We start from the raw sequence: 21,616 nt of genomic DNA, 5'->3' as shown, positions 1-21,616 counted from the left end.
ATTATTCTTTGTACCTTGATAAAGATTCACTTGTACTGTTTCTTTATCAGGTGGACAAATGCAGAAAAAACAAGTCTTACTTCTTCCAGTAGGTTGTGTTCTCTGAAAAAGATTCCAAGGATGTTGATACAAGAAAAAAAAATATATAAAATTGAAAAATCTAAAAAAAGGAGGACAATGAGGGAGGGGAGCAGCAATCTATTTTGGATACTTGGGGGGTATTCTACAAATGGACTCTGCACAAGGAGGAAGTTTGACTTGCTCTATTATGCTTTGTACCTTGATAAAGATTCACCTGTACTGTTTCTTTATCAGGTGGACAAATGCAAAAAAAACAAGTCTTACTTCTTCCGGTATGTTGTGTTCTCTGAAGAAGATTCCCCAGAGATTGATAGAAGAAAAAATATATATATAAAACTAGAAAATCTAAAAAGAGGAGGAGGATGGTGAAGGGAAGCAGCAATCTATCTTGGATACTTGGGGGGTATTCTACAAATGGACTCAGCACAAGGAGGAAGTTTGACTTGCTCTATTATGCTTTGTCCCTTGATAAAGATTCACTTGTACTGTTTCTTTATAAGGTGGACAAATGCAGAAAAAAACAAGTCTTACTTCTTCCAGTAAGTTGTGTTCTCTGAAGAAGATTCCAAGGATGTTGATACAAGAAAAAAAAATATATAAAATTGAAAAATCTAAAAAGAGGAGGAGGATGGTGAAGGGAAGCAGCAATCTATTTTGGATACTTGGGGGGTATTCTACAAATGGACTCATCACAAGGAAGAAGTTTGACTTGCTCTATTATGCTTTGTACCTTGATAAAGATTCACCTGTACTGTTTCTTCATCAGGTGGTCAAATGCAGAAAAAAACAAGTCTTACTTCTTCCAGTAAGTTGTGTTCTATGAAGAAAATTCCAAGGATGTTGATACAAGAAAAAAATATATAAAACTAAAAAATCAAAAAAGGCGAGGACGATGAGGGAGGGGAGCAGCCATCTATTTTGGATACTTGGGGGGGGGGGGGGTATTCTACAAATGGACTCATCACAAGGAGGAAGTTTGACTTGTTCTATTATGCTTTGTACCTTGATAAAGATTCACTTGTACTGTTTCTTTATCAGGTGGACAAATGCAGAAAAAACAAGTCATACTTCTTCCAGTAGGTTGTGTTCTCTGCAGAAGATTCCAAGGATGTTGATACAAGAAAAAATATATATATAAAATTGAAAAATCTAAAAAGAGGAGGAGGATGAGGGAGGGGAGCAGCAATCTATTTTGGATACTTGGGGGGTATTCTACAAATGGACTCATCACCAGGAGGAAGTTTGACTTGCTCTTTTATGCTTTGTACCTTGATAAAGATTCACCTGTACTGTTTCTTTATCAGGTGGACAAATGCAGAAAAAACAAGTCTTACTTCTTCCAGTAAGTTGTGTTCTCTGAAGAAGATTCCAAGGATATTGATACAAGAAAAAAATATATAAAACTGAAAAATCTATAAAGAAGAGGAGGATGAGGGAGGGGAGCAGCGATCTATTTTGGATACTTGGGGGTATTCTACAAATGAACTCAGCACAAGGAGGAAGTTTGACTTGCTCTATTATGCTTTGTACCTTGATAAAGATTCACCTGTACTGTTTCTTTATCAGGTGGACAAATGCAGAAAAAAACAAGTCTTACTTCTTCCAGTAAGTTGTGTTCTCTGAAGAAGATTCCCCAGATGTTGATACAAGAAAAAAAAAACATAAAATTGGAGAATCTAAAAAGAGGAGGAGGATGAGGGAGGGGAGCAAAAATCTATTTTGGATACTTGGGGGGTATTCTACAAATGGACTCAGCACAAGGAGGAAGTTTGACTTGCTCTATTATGCTTTGTACCTTGATAAAGATTCACTTGTACTGTTTCTTTATCAGGTGGACAAATGCAGAAAAAACAAGTATTACTTCTTCCAGTATGTTGTGTTCTCTGAAGAAGATTCCCCAGAGATTGATAGAAGAAAATATATATATATATAAAACTAGAAAATCTAAAAAGAGGAGGAGGATGGTGAAGGGAAGCAGCAATCTATCTTGGATACCTGGGGGGGGGGGTATTCTACAAATGGACTTAGCAAAGGGATGAAGTTTGACTTGCTCTATTATGCTTTGTACCTTGATAAAGATTCACTTGTACTGTTTCTTTATCAGGTGGACAAATGCAGAAAAAACAAGTATTACTTCTTCCAGTATGTTGTGTTCTCTGAAGAAGATTCCCCAGAGATTGATAGAAGAAAATATATATATATATATAAAACTAGAAAATCTAAAAAGAGGAGGAGGATGGTGAAGGGAAGCAGCAATCTATTTTGGATACCTGGGGGGGGGGGGTATTCTACAAATGGACTTAGCAAAGGGATGAAGTTTGACTTGCTCTATTATGCTTTGTACCTTGATAAAGATTCACTTGTACTGTTTCTTTATCAGGTGGACAAATGCATAAAAACAAGTCTTACTTCTTTTAGTATGTTGTGTTCACTGAAGAAGATTCCCAACATCTGCGTACTGGACATTTGCGTCCGGACACTTGTGTCCCGAACACTTGTGTCCCCGGACAATTGCGTCCCCGGACATATGCGTCCCGGATATTTGCGTACATGTATGTGTGTTTTACTTTTTCTATAAAGCTTTTTATTCTTACCTTTACTCTATACTTTTACACAGTAATTTCATTTATACCTTTATCCACCCTGAATATGCATATGATTTAATGGCCTCAAATAATTTAGATTCTTACTTCATACTTTGACAATAATTATACCTTTAGCCATACCTGTCACTAATGGACCTATATATAGACATCAATATTTCATTTGCATGTTTTATTATCTTTAAAAACTTTATAAAATAGAAAATTTTTATACATATGTATACAATATAAATTTTCTATAAGTCTAAAAAGATTAGGTCATATTTTTCTATTTTGACTTAGGATAGCTATTCTTAAGCTCATACTTAAAAGTTATGCATGTTAGAAGCAACTCCTCGTAAGTAAGACAATTTGTTTTCGTAATTGTTCTGATCAATCAATGACTGGAGACGAATATTGACCATTTTATTTCTAGGAAAAACGGTAATTCCTCTTTGATAGCGTTGTCTTAAACTAAGGTCGCATATCCTCTCAAATATTTGACAAATGGAGAAGACAGGAGGTGATTGTTCCAAAATACTTCTTCTAGACCCTTGCTCAAAATCCGTTGTAAGGATGTGGGATTGAGTTGAGAACAGAACTGCAATAAATTACGGAATAGTGGGTCATAAGTTTGTTTTTAGTCTTAATGGGAAGAAGAGCAAAAACGCAGCGAATGCAGTAAGGTTGATAATATATTTGTGGACATACTTTTAACGTTCCATCTGCTGCCAAATTTGGAAACCGTGTCAAGTCATTCAAGCGTTCTTCACTTGCAAAGATAAGAGTTCTGCCCAATTTGGAAATCGTGTCAAGCCATTCAAGCCTTCTTCACTTGCAAAGATAAGAGTTCTGCCCAATTTGGAAATCGTGTCAAGCCATTCAAGCCTTCTTCACTAGCAAAGATAAGAGTTCTGCCCAATTTGGAAATCATGTCAAGTCATTCAAGCCTTCTCCACTTGCAAAGATATGAGTTCTCTTCTCGTCATGCATTCCAGTATTGACAGCAAGAAACTTTTGTCCACTCGGGAGAATAAGGTATTCTTCTGGGATTTTGAAATTATATCTTCCCTTTGGTATAGGTGGAGCGTTTTCAGCTTTCTGTTTCCAGCGACGAACATTCCTCCCAATTGTCGAAACAGAAGACCTTTCTACCCTGGAAAATTCGTTGTGGCTTAACAGAGTAGTCCCCAATAACAGTTCTTGTTGGCTCTTGTGTAAATATCACACCTTTCAGATCTAAAATCGAAATATTTGCTTTAATTGCAGCAGATCGTGATTACGATCATTAACTCGCTTCGTCACTTCATGATTCTCAGTATGCACTCTTGCTTGGCAGGATCACGTCACACATCTCCAAGAAGTTTTTGTCCCATCTGCATTTTTCTTATAGTAGTGATAACGATGATTTTTCATCAACAAGTATATCTCCACCTGTATTTGATTTCGTAAATTGTCTGTGCCATGGGATTCAGTTTCTATAAAAAATAAGTAGATCGTTAGAACAAAATCTATCGAACCTATTTCAACTTTTGGTACACTTGGTTATTTCATAACTTTCTCTTAGTTGCACCTTAGCGATGATTGGCCTCCTTGCCCCTATTGCCAGATCTCATATTTATATTTTGACTGCCTGATGGATAGTGCCAATGAAAAGGAAACCTAATCTAACTTGAAATTGTAAATAAGATCATTTAATTTCTAAAGTGGTTCTGATATTCGTAAAATAAAACTTTGGCCTGAGTATATAATCACATGAAAAGTTTCAGGTAATACGAAAAGCTAAATTTATCCAATGTATGCAATCACTATTTCTATTTCACGTTTTAAGAGTAACGGTAAACAGCCTTAATCCTGGATGCGTGAACACTGATATCTTTTACCAAGCGAAAAACAAGATAATCCGTCAAATGTTTGGATATCTCTTCCAACTGATAGGAAAGGTGGGGTATACGTTTTGCTATTCTCTCAAATAGATCTTCCACTGTAAGAAAAATTAGTTATACAAGTATTAGATTTAACTTCAAAGCTCAAAAGAGGTTTGAGGATTTGCAACATACCCAAGATGGTTGTTCTTATATTGTTTTACTGATGTTTGAAACCAATTTAAGGTTAAATAATCAATACTAAACGTAATTTGATATTATCCTAAATGTTATAAATCTGCATGAATTAATGTTGACATCATCTGTACAGTAAAGGTGCTCTAAGTCATACTGTCAAAGAAGAGATAATTTTGTACTACAAGCCAATTGCTAGATTAATCTCATTTATCTACATACCAAGATCATTTAGTTTTATTTACATTGTGTGATGTAGGACTCAGGATACAGTACTATAGTTGCCAAGGATGCCATATTAGTTATTTAAAATATTAGTTTCATCCTTCTCCAATCTATCAGCCACAAATACTTATTGTGTACAGCAATGCTATTGCTCTCGGCATTAAGTTAGTTGAAGAACAATGAAACACGTGTTGAACTCTAAAATCTTATTGTATTCTCTCTAGCCTTCTCAAAATTCCCATTCTTGGCTTCTGTTACGACCCTGGAACATTAGGGGTGGGCTACCCTTAAATCTACACTGTTTGGCGCAGACGTAACAGTCCCTCCTTTACTTAAACCAGATGGCTCTGTCACCCACTATCCAAAGAAAAAGGCCAAACTTTTGGCTGCTTGATGTGTTTGACATACATTTCAAAGACAACAAGGGAAAGACTGATAAGCAATAAATCTTCATTAAATGCTTTATGTATCTACTTTCTTATGTTAATCTGTAGACTAAAAGCGCAATTTCACAAAAAACAAACATTGGACAATAACAGTATCAGAAAACAGTGGTCTTGGTTTGCAAAATGTCTCGTAGCTGTTGAAGTTTTCTTCTTTTAGAAGGTATTTTCCTTTTTCATTTGCAGGACGAGGCACTTGGTGCTCAAACTACAATCCACTTGGCGATGTCAGAAGATGTGGAAAATATCTCTGGAGAATACTTTGCTGATTGCACGGTAATATCAATGCTGTTTTTTCTATTGGCACGTTTTTGTTTATTTTATCCAGTAATAAACTTTAGTACACCATGCTTTTTTACATTAACGTTTTCAACATACAAGTACTCCAAATAATTATGTGTCACTGAAGGTAAACTACAGTATTTTTTCTTATATAAATTTTGGAAGCCTTGTTTATTCATTACTTCGCTTATTTATTAATTTTCAGATTTCAGAAAGATCAGATCAGACCAGAGATCGTGGATTAGCCAAGAAACTTTGGGAGGTAAGTGAAATAACAGTAAATCTTACTCAGGAAGATCTCCATTATGCCGGAAAGTAGAAATTGTAGAACAAGAATTGAAATATTTTCAATAACTTCATGAATTTCCAGTCATCACAGACGTTTCTTAAAGTTGTTCTTTATTATATCATTTCATATCCTGTCGACAGAGTTTTGACTGGAAATATCTTCGTAATTAAAATGTCAAAACTATTTGCAAGGGATAGGTTCCTTCTTTGCGTCTTCAGGGATCAGTCAAACGGATTAAGCGTTTACTCTGCAGGCTTATTAAATCAAAGTCAAAAGAGATCTGTAAGATTTGTAAAACGTTCCGATGAATTACTTTTCTCACTATTGTTCTAATAATCCTTATATTTCAAAATCTGCCACAAGATTGCCTGCTTATTCGTTCTTCTACTTTGATATGGTTAAAGCTAAACATTGTTTTCCAAGAGATTATTCTAATCATAATTTGTAAACAAAATGTGGCCTATTATAGCTTTAGGTGATGATTTGTAAGGCTGCTGTCAGTAGCTGAGAATGAAGTCATTGTATGATTTCCTTGAACAGTAAAGGTAATGTAAGTTGCTTTCAAATGATATTTTTACCCACTATAGCAGTAATTATATCTATTAGAATACAATACTTTATATGTAAACCCTATTACATATTTTTTTAAATAATGGTATTCTTGTTCCTGTTAATATATGCAAATCAATAGAATGATTGATATTGGCTGTATATTTGTGAAAATATATATCTGAAGACAGTTGTCTTATGAAACACGTTGAGGATTGAAGAAAATAAGAAAAGGAATTAGACGTTCAAGGGTGGTCCTAAGTTGCTTCTTTGGGGGATTCTGAAAATTGAATAACGTCCGTTACCTGAAATTGGCTTCATTCGTGTCATAAACCGGGAAATATTTTCATTCAGTACCATATAAAGATTAATCTTAAATCATACAAGTTGGAATTAAGGAAATTTCTAAAATTTCCAAAAATTTTTAAACACACACACACACACATATATATATATATATATATATATATATATATATATATATATATATATATATATATATATAAATATATATATATATAAATATATTAAATATATATATATATATATATATATATATATATATATATATATATATATATATATATATAGTGGTAAAAACCGGCCAAACCCCTGACTTGAAATGACATGTCTGAGGCCTTTGTCCTGCAGTAGAATAGAAACAGCTGCATTTTTTGGTGTTTGTTGACTCAGTGACTCAAGTGTTTTTTTTTTACTCATCTTACCAGCAAAAGACCTGAAATCTATCCCTTGAAGTCTAATGATTCGAATATTGGATTGTGTACCTGGGGGTTAGTCAACTGTGGTAGGCTACAAATAGCCAGCAGAAGCACCGTACATGAATGTAATCTTGATTCTTTAAGGCTTAAGGTGAGCCTTCTAAATAAACTTAGAACTACAGTACACCCATGTTTTCGAAAAATGTCTACGATGACTAATTTCATTTTCAATACACTTAATGTCACAAATGTTATAAACACTTCAAAAAAAAATTTGAAATACCCTAGAAATATAAAAAAAAAATAAAGATCTGTTTCGTAAGGGTGACGTCAATGGCCATTGCTGATAGGAATCCAGTTAATATCTAGGTAATTATCGTGATGCTGATGAATTTCTTCTTGTCACTCTCCAATTTAACTCCGATAAATTCGAATCAATAAATTATGGAAACAGAGAAGAAATGGTATATGCATACACGGGACCTAATAATGAGACAATCACAAACAAGGAAGCAATTAAAGACCTGGGTGTAACGTTAAATAGGAATATGTTATGCACCGACCAAATAGCAACACTGTTGGCTAAATGTAAAGCAGAAATGGGAATCCTATTCAGACACTTTAAAACAAGAAAAGCTGAACACATGATTATGCTATACAAAACTTATGTACGTAGTACACTCGAGTATTGCAATGTGATATGGTACCCACACTACCAAAAGGATATTGCACAAAAAGAGAGTGTACAAAGGTCCTATACTGCTAGAATAGAAGAATTTAAGGACCTTGACTATAGAGTCTAGAAAGGAGAAGAGAACGCTACATGATAATACAAGCATGGAAGCAAATAGAATGAATTACTGAAAACATCATGGAGCTAAAAATATCAGAAAGAGCAAGCCGAGGTAGATTAATAATGCCAAAAACTATACCAGGAAAACTAAGGAAGGTGCACAGGACATTAATTCACTAGGCACCAGCATCGATATAATGCAGCGACTATTTAATGCACTGCCAGCTCATCTAAGAAACATCTCAGGAGTGAGCGTGGATGTGTTTAAGAATAAGCTCGATAAATACTTAAGATGCATCCCAGACCATCCAAGACTGGAAGATGCAAAATACACCGGAAGATGCATTAGCAACTCTCCGGTGGGTATACGAGGTGCCTCACACTGAGGGACCTGGGGGAACCCAAACATAGAATAAGGCAATAAGGCAAAACAAGCAAAGTCTTCATGGTCAACCCGTCTGTGATTCTGGCTAGCGTAGTGATGAAAACTGGCCAAACTCCAGACAGAAATATAGACATGTCTGAGACTTTTGTCCTGCAGAGACCAATATATATATATATATATATATATATATATATATATATATATATATATATATATATATATATATATATATATATATATATATATACATATATATATATATATATATATGTATATATATATATACATATATATATATATATATATATATATATATATAGATATATATATATAGATATATATATATATATATATATATATATATATATATATATATATCTATATATATAGATATATATATATATATATATATATATATATATATATATATATATATATATATATATAGATACAGTATATATATATATATATATATATATATATATATATATATATATATATATATATATATATATACTGTATATATATACATATATATATATATATATATATATAATATATATACTGTATATATATATGACGGTATATTTTCTCCATTCTTTTGAATATTCTATCATTCATGATAATAATCATAACCCCGAAATAGAACTTATATCGGTTCAAGTTTTATGACCTTGAACAGCACCATCACTTATCGTACATCACCAACCCCTGTTACCCAGACCTCCCGGTTGGCAGCACAACTACAAGCTACAGCTTCATTCACATAAACAGTGTTGTAGTAGTAGCGTGCAACAAGGAATGTAGCTGTTCTTCCCAAGGCATTCTTTAGACCTTGGTTCAAAGTAACGGCTTTGTACGTTTTCTGTCTGTGTAAACATAGTCACAACACTCGGAACAAAACTCTATTCGTGTCATCAGGAATCAAGGTTAGTTTATAGATTATTTCGTGATCAATTCGTATTCATTGATACCTGAATGTTATAAAATACTTGGAGTTTGATTATGCTGTTCGTCGAAGGCCATAAATATATCATCGAGAAGAAATTGTAGCCTATTCCTGGTCGTTTTTTTGTTTGATTAACAAACTGCTATATACCAATATATCTTGTATTTGTTTTTTGGATCACAATGTATCTTGTATTTGTTTTTTGGATCAAGGGTTGGCATTGTGTTTGACAAAAAGTGATTAATTTTCAAGACAGGTAGAATGTAACTTTTGATCTTTTAAGGGATTGGAGTTGAGTCGAAGATCTAAGGAGACCTTGGCCCTAATATTTAAACTATAATACATGGATGTTAAAATTTGCTTTGGTTAAGTGTGATTTTTTTCATTAATAATTTCTCTCTTATATCATCTTTCTACCTTCGAGTCGGCTACTCTAGTGATAGTACCAAGATCTACAGAAAGACTATTCTGTAGGTCTTGGATAGTGTGAGGGAGAACTTTATTAAACAATCATCGAGTTTATATACAAGGACTTACGAGCAAGAAGGTGACATTATGAAAATAAAGCTTAATAAAGGATAAAAGGTAATTAATATAATATTATTTGTAAAAACAGTCATAAGACCATATGAACGAGCACGTATTAGAAGGGATAAGCATGACATTATGAAAATAAAGCTTAATAAAGGATAAAAGGTAATTAAGATATTATTTGTAAAAACAGTCATAAGACCATATGAACGAGCACGTATTAGAAGGGATAAGCATGACATTATGAAAATAAAGCTTAATAAAGGATAAAAGGTAATTAAGATAATATTATTTGTAAAAATAGTCATAAGACCATATGAACGAGCACGTATTAAAAGGGATAAGCAGAGAGAATTGGTGTTAAATAGGTGAAGGAGTATTAGAGAGACAGATAGTAAGGGAGACGGGTTGAAGAGCTGGTTAGTGATCTGTGGAGACATGGCACTAGTTGGGGAATCCGTTCAAAACTAGGTCCCCATCTCTATTGGCTGTTTTATGCTTCACTGAGTATAGTGTTTATGCGAAAATGTCATAACCTCAGTTATGCGTAGTTGTCAACACTTCGGAGCCAAAACGAGATTCTAAGAAAACTCGTTCTTGTGGAAACGACAACTTGTGATCTACAATACCATGCTTTCGTTATATGGTGCAATTGGGTCGAGATTGCATCAAAAGATTTGTTCTAGAAGCTTCTATGGTGCTACCAAAATGGGCATTTTTAAAGAAACCAATCAGTTTTCCTAAAATGATTGAACTCCTTATATGGGAATGATGATTGTCGATATTAGCTCCACCAGTACAGGGACATACATGCTTCCAGAAGAGACTGTCCAAGAAAGGTAGAAAACAAGGGCCATAAACCAGAGGTATGACAAAGCCAGGTTATGACGGGAATCTTCCTTTTGGATTACAAACATGTATCTCCAAAAATCTTGTCATGCCCAAGACTAAGAGGTAAGTGTACGCTCATTGATGAAGAGAAGCTGCTAACCCTTCCTGCTGGTGAAGAGAAGTAGTCAGTCCTTCCTGCCCTCCCATTTACAAAATCTCCAAAATTTGAGAGAAATAGCATTTGCTGTTCCATCTTTGACATCTTCAAGTCCAAAACCACAATAAAATTATTATCTTTTAAGCCGAAAGTCCTAGCCATGGAGAAGAACTCATCAACTCGCTGTTCCAAGTATCTTTATTTGTTCTTTCCAGTCTGTTCCCTCTACTCATAACTTTGCATTTATGTCAATTTGTGTCAATGAAAGCAAAGTGGAAACAGCAATCCATTTTCATATTAAATATGGATGGGAATAAACATACTGTATTTTTGTGAGTTTCTGTTTATATTGAATTCCCATATTTTCTTGTGTTGATTCCATATTGTTTAAAATTTGAAAGAACTTGTAACAATCAGTCTATGGTACAAGACCGAGAGGAAGGCCTAAAACTAGATTGAGTGACAATATCAAGGAGATGTGCGGGCTAACGATGGTGGTGTTGGAAAGGAAGGCTCAAGACCGGAATGAATGGAGAAGTTTTGTGCAGAGGGCCACGGCCGTTCGACATCGAACACCCCGTACTTGATGATGATGAACAAACATTCTGATAACGCTCAATCAGTAGAAGATAATGGCCATCAGAATCTGACAATTAACTGCAGATAGTACAGGCGAAAGGCCAAGAGTACATGATAAAGATTAAATATTTTGGGCTTATCGAAGATTATGAAAGTAGTTCGGGTTGCAACTGTCATATATTGTAGAGGTGGAGAAATGGAGAAACGCACATTTAATCTTTTAAAAAGCAATGAAGAGTAACCAGTAATCCTATCATGTTACATATATGGCAAATGACGATTTATACTATAACACTTTATTCAGCATTTATCTTGTATCCTTTGTTATTGGTGTGAATTTTAATAAGCTACTCCAGTTTTACTTTTGCTTATAATTTTCCAATTTATTCTTCAATCATAACCATTTTTGTCAGATGTGGACATGTTACAGATATATAATAGGACAGTTTAAAAATGCCGAAATTGACTTTATATTTGTATTGTAGTTTTCATTATAGTAAATTTCAACAGAAATTTTCCAATAATCAAGTTTACAGAATTTGACCTTTAAAGATAAAAGGTCAAGGATGCGAACTGTTGGCATATGAGATCATTTAAAGCTTTCTAATTATTTGACAGTGAGATGTAATAGAAAATTACTAATAGTGATGCTTACCTTCTACAGCCCATAAGGGTTACTTATGAAGATAACATGATTTTGACAAAACTCTGTATTTGATTTAACATTTTCAAGGTGATGAATATCAGCAATTGTTCTTTGATAATAAACTTTTCTAAATTTGACCTTTAGAGATAAAAGAACAAAGCTGCAAACTGTTGGAATGTGAGATCATTTAAAACTCTTTGATTATTTGTAGCATATGTTTGTTATTGAGATGTAACAGGAAATTACTTATATAGATACTTAACTTATTTGACCCTTAAAGGTCAAATAACTTTGACGAAGTTAAGTATGTGGATTAACATTTACAAAGTGATGAATATCAGCAATTATTCTTTAATAACAAACTTTTCTAAATTTGACCTTTATTAATATTATTATTATTATTATTATTATTATTATTATTACTATCCAAGCTACAACCCTAGTTGGAAAAGCAAGATGCTATAAGCCCAGGGGCTCCAACAGGGAAAACTAGCCCAGTGAGGAAAGGAAATAAGGAAATAAATAAATGAAGAGAACAAATTAACAATAAATCATTCTAAAAAAAAGTAATAACGTCAAAACAGACATGTCACATATAAACTATTAACAACATCAAAAACAAACATGTCATAAATAAACTATAAAAAGACTCAAAATCACCTTACTGGTTACAGTTTGTATGTAATGGTTGAGGAAATTTTCCACTTATTGCTTTTATAAATCACGTGATCATGTCTTCCAGGTAATCATTTGACCATGTGGCTCTGGATAACTGGAATAATTTGCTTTGTTGTGGCCGTTCGGGTCATTTACAAAAGACGGTCAGGGGTCTGCACATCGAAGAAGTTGTTGGATGGCAAAACTGCCATTGTAACTGGCTCCTCTGCAGGTGTGTGACCTTCGACTCTCTTGATTTTACATTGATTTATTCATCATTTCTTCCATGTAAAGGGCTATTGGAATTGTTTGTAAGTTGTTTTGATTTAATATAGGTTTGTATTATATTCCCAAACTGAGAATCTCGGGATAGTTTGCTGCTGTTGGCATTAATTCAGACTGTTTAATTTTCTCCCTTTTTCCTTCGACTTTTTTTTTCGGTTCCAGTCGGTAATCGTGATCTTGATTAACCGTAGATCCAACTATTTACAATTTTTCAATAAAATGATATTAATGGATAAGGCCCTATTTAAAGATCATGTTGTAATCTACCTCAATTTGCTAATAATCATGACATCTGAAGAATCTTTGACGTTATTTTAATGACCAAGATACTTAGAGAATCCATGATTTCCAATCATTATTATGTGTGACGAAGGAGGGAGAAGGGGGGGGGGGGGGAGGCGGGAGGAGCGAGTCACTCCGGTCACTCCGGGGTCACCAATGTGACGGGCCGAGAGAGGGTTGTGAACTCAAAGGCAGGATGCAATCAACTGAGTTGTATATAAAGGAGAGTGTTCCTTAATATACAACTCAGTTGATTGCATCCTGCCTTTGAGTTCACAACCCTCTCTCGGCCCGTCACATATGACTTTGCTTATGATATTAAGGCTTGATTCTTGATTATAATTTCACTCTGTCATAGATATCTACTTATGATGACTTGATATAATGAAAAAGTTATAAAATACTTAATTGTTTTCTAGGTATTGGCAAAGAAACAGCAAGAGATCTTGCTCGCCGAGGGGCACGTGTCATTCTTGCATGCAGAAATGTGCAAAAGGCACAAAAAGTAGCAGGTTTGTTGCAAATTGATTTTTTTCATGACATCAAATTTAAAAAAAAAATAGATTGCACTGGATCCAGGTCGCTAAAACATGCTTAGATGGAAGTTTCACTAAAATGGGGCATACTTTAGCCATATATTCTTTATAAACACTAATTCCTTAATTGATTATTTGAAGGTGCTGTTTTTTCAATACTAGTTCCATTCTTAAAGTTTAAAATTTTATCAATTTTCCATTCTTTTAAATTTGCATTTGAATTTTTGACAAGTTATTAAAGACAATAAAGATAAAACGGTTAGTATTAATCTAGAAATATTTAGATTCAATCAAATAGAGTAATATAATAGCAAAAGAAAAAAAAATATTCTCATGTAGCTATAGAAGTTTATATTAACTTTAAAATTAATGTCTTTCGAAAGATGAAATCATTGGAACGACTGGAAATGGCCAAGTCTACGTCAAGCAACTGGACACCTCAGACCTCGCCTCCGTCAGGAAGTTCGCCAAGGAAATTATCGACACTGAAAAGGAACTTCACATTCTGGTATGTTGCATCTGAACTTCGGAACTTGTTACTTTAATGTAATAGACTGCATTTATTTTACTGTATGTACAATGGTCTCCAAAATTTTACAGAAGGAAAGAATCACGAAATGCTATCTCTATGTAGCTAAGTAGCCTAGGGATGCTAGTTCAAATTGCCCGTATGTTGAAACTGTCATAATTACCAGACACAAATATTTATATCTATTACATATAACAGACATTTACAATCATATATATATATATATATATATATATATATATATATATATATATATATATATATATATATATATATATATATATACTGTATACAGTGTTACCAGCTCTGTTTACAAGTGTGTATAAGTGTAAATGTGGATATATTTCATATAAATCTATTATATAAATATATATGTATACATACATATATATATATATATATATATATATATATATATATATATATATATATATATAATGTATATATATATATATATATATATATATATATATATATATATACATATATATATACATATACATTATATATATATATATATATATATATATATATATATATATATATATATATATATATACGTATATGTAATTATAAACTCAATGACACCTTGCTATACGAGGTTAATACATTTTGGAAGCTTGTTTGCGAACTAAAAACAATTTTCCCATAAGAAATAAATGAAATTCACTCAATGCATTAACCCTTTACATCAGAAATGATACAAATCAATCATTCTTAAGGAAAAGTAAAAATGATATAGTAAAACAATTCAGTTGACATGACTGACAGTTATTTGAAAAATTAAGTACATGGCAACGCTCTGCTGGTCTCATGCGAAGTCATGAAGGGTATCCTCTTCATTTCTGATGTGCGCATTATGTACTACCCATGTGCTGTTATCCCTGTGTTTACGGATGGGCGGTTTAAGGTCACTCTTTTTATGGAGCTCTCCATCTTGGCGTAATGGAGACAGATTTTAGCAACGTGGGTTAATCTCAAATGTGCAGAACTTGTCAAAAAATAATCTCTCACATGGAGGGAAACATTTGCCTACACACCGATGCGATACTTGCTTACTAATTTGAACTTTCATGCTTGCATACCAATTTGCTCGCATTCATAGGCATTCGTATATAAAAGTAATACTGTATATATATATATATATATATATATATATATATATATATATATATATATATATATATATATATATAGGTATATACTACTTACTACTTAGCATTGGTGAGATTGTTTAATATATGTTTTATGTTTTAAATGGTGCCACTGTACTAGTTGTGTGCGTGTATTGTTCCGCTAGACAAAGGTAAGGGAGGTGTGCATGAGTATTGTAATGCTTTGGGTACTAGTTTGATGAGTACAGTTGGAAAAGTGTAAGGTTGAGCATTTATTAATAGTATTAAGGATAAAACAGAGGATGCAATCTTTGAAGTACAGAGTGGCTTTAGGAGAGGTAAGAGTTGATAGGGATACGATGTGGAATTAATGGAAGATTGTTGCAAGTAGCGATGAGTTTATACATAGACATTAAAGCATGTGTTAGCATAGGGAATGAAGTGAGCAATGGATTTTCAGGGAGAGTGTGGTTGAGACAGGGATGTGTTTTGTCGCCATGGTTGTCTAATTTGTTTGTGGATGGAGCTGTAAAAGAGGTGAATGCTCGAGTACTTGGTCGAGGATTGAAACTGAGAGATGAGAGTAATCATGAGTGGGTGGTGAATCAGGTGTTGTTTGTGTATTGTACTGTATTGGTTGTAGGCTAGACTCGGAGGAGAAGCCGTGTCGATTAGTAACAGAGTTTGGAAGGGTGTGTGAGAGATGAAATTTACGAGTTAATGTAGGTAAGAGAAAGGTTATGAGATGCACAAAAAGGGAGGGTGGTGCTACCATGGTGAATGCATAGAGTTACTTGAGGAAGTAGGTCAGTCTACGTACTTAGGTTTTGCCGTTGCTGCAAAAATTCAAATAGGAAGAGATGTATGTCAGAGAATGAATGAAGGATGTAAAGTGTTGGGGGCAGTGAAGGGAATGGTTGAGAATAGAGGGTTAAGGATGAAATTAAAGAGTTCTGTATGAGAAGTGAATGTACCACCAGTGATGTATGGATCGGAGTTGTGGGGAATAGAAATGACGGAGACAGAAATTGCATGTGTTCGTGATGAAGTGACTGAGGAGTATAGCTAGTGTATCTCGATTGGATGTGGTTAGGAACAAAGCAGTGAGGGTGAGAACGGGTGTGAGAATTGACTTAGCAGCTAGAGTGGATATGAATGTGTTGAGGTGGTTTGGCCATGTATAGAGGGTGGAAATGGTTGTCTGCTGAAAAGGGTGATGAATACAAGAGTTGATGAGAGAAGTGCAAGAGGAATGGCAAGATTTGGGTGGATGGATAGAGTTAAGAATGCCCTAGGTGATATGAGGATTGATGTGAAAAAGACCAAAGAGCGTGCTACGAATAGAAATGAATGGTGAGCAACTGTGACACAGTTTGTATAGGCCCTGCTGCTACCTCGGGTCACCTAGGTTGACGCCAAGGTAGCGGCAGTGGGGTAGTCAGCATATGAAGCTTCATTGGAGTGGAAAACGAGGAGGATGGGCTGTGGTACCCCAGCAATACCAATAAAACTCAGCCGAGTCTATCCTCAAGCAAAGAAGAACATTGTAAAACAAAATCCCTTCATGTTTCTTTTTTTTTATGTCGCTTACCTCCCAAAATTTGGGAAAGTGCCATGGTAGATAGAATAATAATAATAATAATTATTATTATTATTATTAGTAGTAGTAGTAGTAGTAGTAGTAATAGTAGTAGTAGTAGTAGTAGTAGTAGTAGTAGTAGTGAACTTGGTTTTAGTCGTGGACTTTACTAATAGTTTACATTTTATTTCATACAAACAGGTAAATAACGCAGGGATAGTAGCTCCCTCAGTGAAAACTCTAACTTCAGATGGTCTGGAACTGACGATGGCAACCAATCACTTCGGGCACTTCCTTCTGACCAACATGCTTTTAGGTCAGTGGCTATGACTATTCAAAAAAAGAAAAATTTGTCTAAAGAGAAGAACAGATTCCCCTTGACCGTATTGCATTTGAACCAACAAGTTGAAGAGACTCTGTTGACGGGAGAATTTTGAAATCTTTATTTATGGTCGTAGATTTTACATGCTGCCATTTTTATATATTTGGATAAACTGGTAGTATTGTGTTTTTTTAAATTTGTCATCACATCAATTATTAAAAACGAGTTACATTTATCAACTCTAAAACTACCAGAGGTTTAAGATTCAGAACACAGTCAACTGACGTTTTAAATTTGAAGAATTGATAACTTTATTGGCACGTTCCATTAAGTTTAAACCGTTCACTTGGCAGAAACAAACAAGTGTATCAATAGCTGATGTTTATTTGTATCTCTACCTATTAAAGATGGTGAAAAACGGAAAAATACAAAACAAAAACAATTTTATAATGTGATAAATGATATGAATAAAGTATGAAAGTTTTCAAAATGCCTTGACAAGACCATGGAAGTAAAGTTTCCAAAGTGCGAATAAGTTGTATTCGAAACAGCAGAAATTTCACGGGAATTTCAAAATAGATTAATAAATATTTATATAATTTCACAGGAAAACACACAAACATTTTGTTATAGTTACATACGCCATGGTTATCTACGAATTCTGTCAGTAAATGCAGAAGCAATAAATCAAATTTATAAGATATGATATACTTTTGACTCTTAGATCCGCCTAAAAGTCACTCATATTGTACTGAAGAACAAACTTTCTTTGTGAAAATAATGGAAGGTCTGTAAATGCCATTAATTTTAAATATTCACTTTAGACACACTTATGTACTCGTTACTATATTTTGGGAAACTTATTTATCTACCGTGTTCAAATCTTAGTGAATGTGCAAATACAGTATATTCGACAACTATTCTTTTTTAGGGTATACACTTCTCACGTAATCTAGTTGCAACTTTTATTTCAATAATGCCTCATAACCATTGCAGATCTTCTGAAGAAAAGTGCCCCAAGCAGAGTCGTTAATGTCTCCTCAGATGGTCATTTCTTTTGTAAGAATTTGGTGGTTGATGACCTGAATTTCGAAAAGAGACCCTATCCCAGCACTTTTGCTTGTTACGGACAAACTAAATTAGCCAATGTTCTCTTCACTGTAGAACTGGCAGAGAGGATGAAAGGAACAGGTAAGGATGTTGGAACTATATGGTAATCTCATTCAATTATATTTCTGGTGGGGGGATATTGTTAGTGCAATCAGTGCACCTCCCACGGTGCACAGTAGGCATGAATAAAAAGTAGTTCAAGTGTCCCTTTGGCCTCTCGATGCACCTCCCTGCTGGCTTTCTATTTCACCCTCTTTCAAGCTATCTTTATTTCTTCTTTCAATTGAACCTCTTTCAAATTTTGGTGCACGTAGTTACTTCGGGACTTTCCCTCAGTTACTCCTCGGCGTTGATTGGCCTCCCTGCCCCTATTGCCAGGTTTTTTGGCCCTGAATTCATAGTTATGTATTCTATCATTAGCCTATGTTTAATTTCATATGAAATAAAAAAAGACAACTTAACCAATTAACTTGATTTTGTATCTATATTTAGGTTCCTTAATGGATAGTGCCAATTTATAAAGGAACCTAATCTAACCTGATATTGTAAACAAGTTTATTTACTTTTTATAGTCAGTCTACAAATTTAGTAACAAGTATTTTTAAAAGAAAACTCTAACCTTGAAGCCATGTAATAACTCGAACATCAGTAATCTTTCTTTTCTTTTTGTGTTGGAATATAATCCTATGAAATATTTCAGGTAATACTGGATTTTCCGAAGTATTTAATCACTATTTCTATTTCTTGTCGGTAGGGGTGACAACAAACAGCCTTCATCCTGGAGCCGTGAACACTGAAATCTTTTTCAAAACTAACAAGATAACCGATTATATGTTTGGATATCTCTTCAAACTGATGGCAAAGGTGAAACAAACGTTTTACTATTTTCTTAAGTATATCTTCCAATGTATTAGATTTAATTTCAAAGCTTAAAAGATTTACAACATAGCTAAGTTGCTTGTTCGTATACTGCACATCGTAACTCTTGATGACCCGGCCTGTGTATTTAAGTTCTGATTGATGATGGGGATGATGATGATGATGATGGGGATGATGATGATGATGATGATGATGATGATGATGATGATGATGATGATGATGAGGATGATGATGATGATGATATCCACGGCCACGATCAATTGAGACAGTTGTCGCAGATTGCCAGAGAGTGTACTGTTGGCCACAAAGCTGTGGTGGTGAGCCGTGAAACTGAAAGACAGTTTGGGCTTTGTGTGGACGACGGTGTTCGTGTCCATGCACGCACACATGCACATATATACACACATACATACATACATACATACATACATACATATATATATATATATATATATATATAAGATATATATATATAAGATATATATATATATATAAGATATATATATATATATATATATATATAAGGTACTTGGATAGGTTTCTCTACCTTTATAATGAATAGACAATGTCTTAGTGGCGTCCAAAAATTGAAGATAGTTTGTCTCTCCACAGACTGCCCTGCAGATAGTTTTCAGGATAACAGCAGAAATACATATACATGACAGTCTGTCCAAAGAAAATTTTCTTCGATTTGTGTGTGTGTGTGTGTGTGTGTGTGTGTGTGTGTGTGTGTGTGTGTGTGTGTGTGTGTGTGTGTGTGTGTGCATGGGCACGAACACCGTCGTCCACGCAAAACCAAACTGTCTTTCAGTTTCACGGCACACTATCACAGCTTTGTGGCCAACAGTACACTCTCTGGCAATCTGCAACAAGTGTCTCAATGGATAGTGGCCGTGGATATCATCATCATCATCATCAATCGGATCATTAACAGTTAAGATGTACAGTCCTATAGTCCTCAAGGGCATTCTACTAAAAATCTATTACAGTCCTGGTCAGCAACAATAAGTTGAGGTGATACGTAACCTCACTGACTAGTGACATCTTGTAACTTTGTGCTGGTGTTTTGGTATTATTGGTGTTGATGTTCATTAGGTTTAAAAAGAGCTGTGATTCGTTCTTTTATAGGTTTTCTTCCGTCTCTATACTAACATTTTGCATATAAGCTTTCTCCTCGGAACAAGCTTGGTTTGCAAAGTAAATGTCTTTAAGGGCACTTTACATTTGAATGTTTATCAGATGTAAGATTGATAAGCTATATGTTTACTTTCTTACATTAATCTGTAGACTAAAAGGACAATTACACAAAACACAAAGCACTGCACAATAACAGTATCAGGAACCTAGTGGTCTTTATTTGTAAATTGTCTCGCAGCAGTTAAAGTCTACTTCTTTTAAAAAGTATTTTCCCTTTTTAATTTGCAGGATGAGACGCTTGGTGCTCAGACTACCATCCACTTGGCGGTGTCAGAAGATGTGGAAAATATCTCTGGAGAATACTTTGCTGATTGCAAGGTAATATCTATCCTTTTTTCTCTATTGACACATCCCTGTTCATTTCATCCCAGTGCTTTTTTTTACATTAACGTTTTCAACATACAAACATATTAAATAATTGTGTCACTAAAGGTAAACTTCATCATCTTATTATATAAATTTCAAAATCCTTGTTTATTGAATAATTCGCATATCTATCAATTTTCAGATTGCAAAAAGATCAGAACAGGCCAAAGATCGTGGATTGGCCAAGAAACTTTGGGAGATGAGTGAAATGGCAGTAAATCTTACTCAGGAAGACCTCCATTATGCCGGGAAGTAGAAATTGCAGGACAAGAATTGGAATATTTTAAACAACAGACATGTCCTGATAAGTCTTCGACCATTTTTGTGAAACCTTCGCAATAAGCTTTTTCCAACATTATTTGTTTCCTTTCGAATTACCCTACCAGCCGTTTGAAAGATGTGCTGTACTATACCCTGTCATATCTTGTCGACAGCGTTTTGACTGAAAATATCTTCATAATTAAAATGTCAAAACTATTTGTAAGTGATAGGTTCATTCTTTTATGTCTTCCCGGATCAATAAAACTTACTATTACTAAAAGATTTTTCTCTTCAGTCTTATTAAATCAATTGTAAAATAGACCTGTGAGATTTGTAAAACGGTTCGATGAATTACTTTTCATACGACTGTTCTTACAATTATAATTTTAAATTATAC

General features: G+C 34.1%; 1 protein-coding gene across 1 annotated transcript; it reads left to right on the top strand.

The window, feature by feature from the left end:
- The first annotated feature begins 9,207 nt into the window (after nucleotides 1–9,207).
- LOC137619556 (retinol dehydrogenase 11-like) lies at nucleotides 9,208–21,499 on the top strand. Its single transcript, XM_068349683.1, has 10 exons — nucleotides 9,208–9,275; nucleotides 9,316–9,337; nucleotides 12,844–12,990; nucleotides 13,745–13,837; nucleotides 14,245–14,369; nucleotides 17,286–17,400; nucleotides 18,403–18,597; nucleotides 19,271–19,380; nucleotides 20,821–20,910; nucleotides 21,101–21,499. The coding sequence occupies exons 3-10, from the start codon at nucleotides 12,858–12,860 to the stop codon at nucleotides 21,212–21,214; spliced, it is 975 nt and encodes a 324-aa protein (XP_068205784.1). The 5' UTR covers nucleotides 9,208–9,275; nucleotides 9,316–9,337; nucleotides 12,844–12,857; the 3' UTR covers nucleotides 21,215–21,499.
- Nucleotides 21,500–21,616: the final 117 nt, after the last annotated feature.

Source organism: Palaemon carinicauda, chromosome 26, assembly GCF_036898095.1.
Source record: "Palaemon carinicauda isolate YSFRI2023 chromosome 26, ASM3689809v2, whole genome shotgun sequence".
Classification (NCBI taxonomy): Eukaryota; Metazoa; Arthropoda; class Malacostraca; order Decapoda; family Palaemonidae; genus Palaemon; species Palaemon carinicauda.
The sequence above is the reverse complement of the archived record's forward strand: the minus strand, read 5'-3'. Positions and strand labels throughout refer to the sequence as shown.